General features: G+C 45.1%; 1 protein-coding gene across 1 annotated transcript; it reads left to right on the top strand.

Annotated features, from left to right (window-relative positions):
• The first annotated feature begins 1,247 nt into the window (after nucleotides 1–1,247).
• LOC117078019 lies at nucleotides 1,248–1,709 on the top strand. The gene has a single exon (XM_033201544.1). It carries the CDS (start codon nucleotides 1,289–1,291, stop codon nucleotides 1,616–1,618), a length of 330 nt encoding a protein of 109 aa, XP_033057435.1. The 5' UTR covers nucleotides 1,248–1,288; the 3' UTR covers nucleotides 1,619–1,709.
• The last annotated feature ends 2,122 nt before the right edge of the window (nucleotides 1,710–3,831 follow it).

Below are 3,831 nucleotides of genomic sequence, written 5' to 3'. Positions count from 1 at the left end.
CTGGGAGGCCACTACTGTGCTCATAATGACAAATGGTGGGCTCTGGACTAGTAGGGTAGAGTTGGAGAGAAATGGATGGCATCTGTATGGCACTGTAGTTCCATTTGCTTAGATGGGGAACACTGGGAGAAGAAAATCAAGACAACGTGAGAATGAGCAGGGTGTGAAGCATGAAGCACAGGGTGATGAAAGAGGAGGCTGGGGAAATTGCAATAGCAGTCATGAGTTTAGACTTTGTTATAAGGACAGTGGGAAGGTATTGACAGGTTTTAAGGAAGGATTTATGGTTTTACAGATTCACCCTGGCTTCTATACGAAAAGCGGATAAGACAGGGCGGGAGTGGAGGCAGATAGATGATTTAAATAATGGTTGCAGTGCTCCAAGTGAGAAAAGACAAGGCCCTGAACTAGAGCAATGCCAGAGCATGTGGAGAGGAGGGAACAGTTACAAGAGGTGTGTTAAGGCGTTATAAACAAGAGGTGCCATGAAAGAGGACTGTGACAGTTGAACAAAATGGCCACAATTCTTGGACACTTCTCTCATTGATAGGTGGGATCCTCTCCTTAAATCTAGGCGTGCTTGTGGCTACTTTGATCCATACCGTATGACAGAAGTGATACTAGGTAACTTCTGAGACTTGATCATCAAAGACCAAACCGCTCTATCTTGTTCTCTGAAGCACTTGCTCTTGGAGTGCTGTGCTGCCATGTAAAAAGACAGACTACCCTGAGACCACTATGCTGAAGAGGACTCAGGTAGCCTTTCTTAGGGATAGCCCCAGCTAAACCTGTCCTACAGCCATTTCAACCCAGGCTTAAGACATGTGAGTGATGAAGCCATCTTGGAAGTGAACCCTCTGGCCCTCAGGGGTTGTAGCCCCCAGCTGTTCATGTTACCCCTCCAGTCAGTTGAATCAAGGAGCTGAGCCTCCAGCCTCATGAAGTAGAGAAGAGATGACCCTGCTGTGTCTGTTCCAAATTCTGGATGCGTAGAATCCACGACCATAAGAAAACGGTTGCTGTTTAATGCCACTAAATCATGAGATTGTTAGCAACACAGCTATCAATAATTAGAACATAGCTGAATATAAGATATATAAGATATGGTCTTTGCCTCCTAAGAGTTTATAATCTAAGGGGGGACATGAGAAAAATACACACAAAAAAATTCTTAGAAACATGTTAATGTTTGCATAAGGCATGAGCAATAAAAATGCTGGGCAAAAGCAATTAAGAATAACAATGGTGCTCTCGGCCTTAGCGCCATTTTTCTGGAAACCTCTGCGCCATGAGAGCCAAGTGGAGGAAGAAGCGAATGCGCAGGCTGAAGCGCAAAAGAAGAAAGATGAGCAGAGGTCCAAGTAAACCGCTAGCTTGTTGCATCGTGGAGGCCACAGGAGCAGAAACATGGAATGCCAGGCGCTGGGGATGCTGGTACAAGTTGTGGGACTGCATGCTACTGTCTAGAGCTTGTCTCAATGGATCTAGAACTTCATCGCCCTCAGATCGCCGATCACCTCTGAGACCCACCTTGCTCATAAACAAAACTGCCCATGTTGGTCCTCTGCCCTGGACTTGTGACATTCTGGACTATTTCTGTGTTTGTGGCCGAGTGTAACAACCCTAAAATAAATCACCTCTTCCGCTCTTTTAGCTGAAGAAAAAAAAAAAAAAAAAAAAAAAAAAAAAAAAAAAAAAAAAAAAAAAAAGAATAACAATGGTTAGGCCGGGCGCGGTGGCTCAAGCCTGTAATCCCAGCACTTTGGGAGGCCGAGACGGGTGGATCACGAGGTCAGGAGATCGAGACCATCCTGGCTAACATGGCGAAACCCCGTCTCTACTAAAAAAATACAAAAAACTAGCCGGGCGAGATGGCGGGCGCCTGTAGTCCCAGCTACTCCGGAGGCTGAGGCAGGAGAATGGCGTAAACCCGGGAGGTGGAGCTTGCAGTGAGCTGAGATCGGCCACTGCACTCCAGCCTGGGCGATAGAGCGAGACTCCGTCTCAAAAAAAAAAAAAAAAAAAAACAAACAAAAAAAAATGGTTAAATTTATGTTAGTGTTCTGTAGGTATTTTATATATTAATGAATAAGGTCTCATGCATTTACTCCTCAAAATTGGCCTATGAGACATAGCCACTTATTGAGCCTGTTTTCAGATAGGAAAAACTAAGCCTGATAGAGAGGATAAGTAATTTACCTTACTTAACAACTTGCACACATATACTTGGCTTCCAGAGTTTTTTTCTTATAGTAACTCTAAGGCCTGTCACTGTTTTTAGCCATGGGATATGAGTCATTGGCTTACAGGGGAAGCTGAGAACATGTGTTCATAGCCCATGCTATCTCCTATAGAAAAGTTTAGATTGGTCTTTCATTGACAGGGTATTATGGAAAAATTGAATCTTCAATGTGATTTCATTAATTATACCAAGTCACCCAAATTCTTTCTTTCTTCTTTTGTGTTGCATGGATTGCCTCTTCACATTTCTTGTCTGTCTTTAGTTAAAACTCTATATTTTCTTTCAGAACAAACTTCATCTGGTGGCCCTCAGATTCTGCACTGATGCAGAAAACGAATGGAGGGTTTTCCTGAGACCAGAATCCTGCAGCTACAAAGCAGCAGCAGCAGCAGCAGCATCTTGTGGATCCTAAAGTGAAAGGCACTTTGAGATTATTCCATGCATCTCCTCTTGCTGGATTATGTCCACTAACCTGCCTTTCTAGAACATTGGTCCCTGATCTTGAACTCGATTCTTATTCTTGGCCTAAAAATACTGCTCAACCTGAGCAGACTCATTACTTTATTGCCGTTGCCGCTCAACAATCTTTTACTTTATCGAATTGGATGTCCTAGGACACTCCTGCCAGTAACCATTTTAAACTCTCCTGCTGTCTCACGCTTGTAATTCCACCCCTCATCTCCTTCTGTATGATGACACGACCTTCCTCTTTTACCACTTCAATATGTCTCTCCACCTCCCTGCCTCTCTTTGCTTCCCACTCATCTCAGAGGAAGACGTGATTCTGCTCTCAGAGGTTCCCTATCCCCCTGGTGCTCCTAAAGCCCTTGTGTTTCACCACTTTCTTTTTTTTTTTTTTTTTGAGACGGAGTCTGGCTCTGTCGCCCAGGCTGGAGTGCGATGGCCGGATCTCAGCTCACTGCAAGCTCCGCCTCCCAGGTTCACGCCATTCTCCTGCCTCCGCCTCCCAAGTAGCTGGGACTACAGGCGCCCGCCTCGTCGCCCGGCTAGTTTTTTGTATTCTTTAGTAGAGACGGGGTTTCACCGTATTAGCCAGGATGGTCTCGATCTCCTGACCTTGTGATCCGCCCGTCTCGGCCTCCCAAAGTGCTGGATTACAGGCTTGAGCCACCGCGCCCGGCCGACCACTTTCAAAATCATGCTTCTCCAGTGACCTCCTTTGTCAGCTATCTTCAGTCCCTCCTGAAAAAAGAAAGAACAGGTCTCCTCTTTTTTTTTTTTTTCCAGCCCCCTGCCCCAAAACCAGGTCTTCTCTTTTTTTGAAGAAGACAAACAAATCACATTTTCCTTTGATCCCACTCCCCAAGTTAGCCATAGGTTTATTTTTCTCATTCTCTCTCAACCCCTTTTAGCCTATGTTGCCTGTTTATTCCCTCCTGCTCCATACTCCCTTACAACATGATTCCTGAGCACTCTCCTCTATTTGTACAATCTGAGTTACCATGACCTCCCAAACTCCAGTTACAGCAGTCTGTACTGCCTTGAGCCATCAGCTTCTCAAGCACTAGTGCCCTCACCTGAAAACTCTGCCTTTTCTTACAGATCTGGGACTTAGAAGAAGACTGATT

Source organism: Trachypithecus francoisi, unplaced genomic scaffold, assembly GCF_009764315.1.
Source record: "Trachypithecus francoisi isolate TF-2019V2 unplaced genomic scaffold, Tfra_2.0 Lachesis_group6, whole genome shotgun sequence".
Taxonomy (NCBI): domain Eukaryota; kingdom Metazoa; phylum Chordata; class Mammalia; order Primates; family Cercopithecidae; genus Trachypithecus; species Trachypithecus francoisi.
The sequence above is the reverse complement of the archived record's forward strand: the minus strand, read 5'-3'. Positions and strand labels throughout refer to the sequence as shown.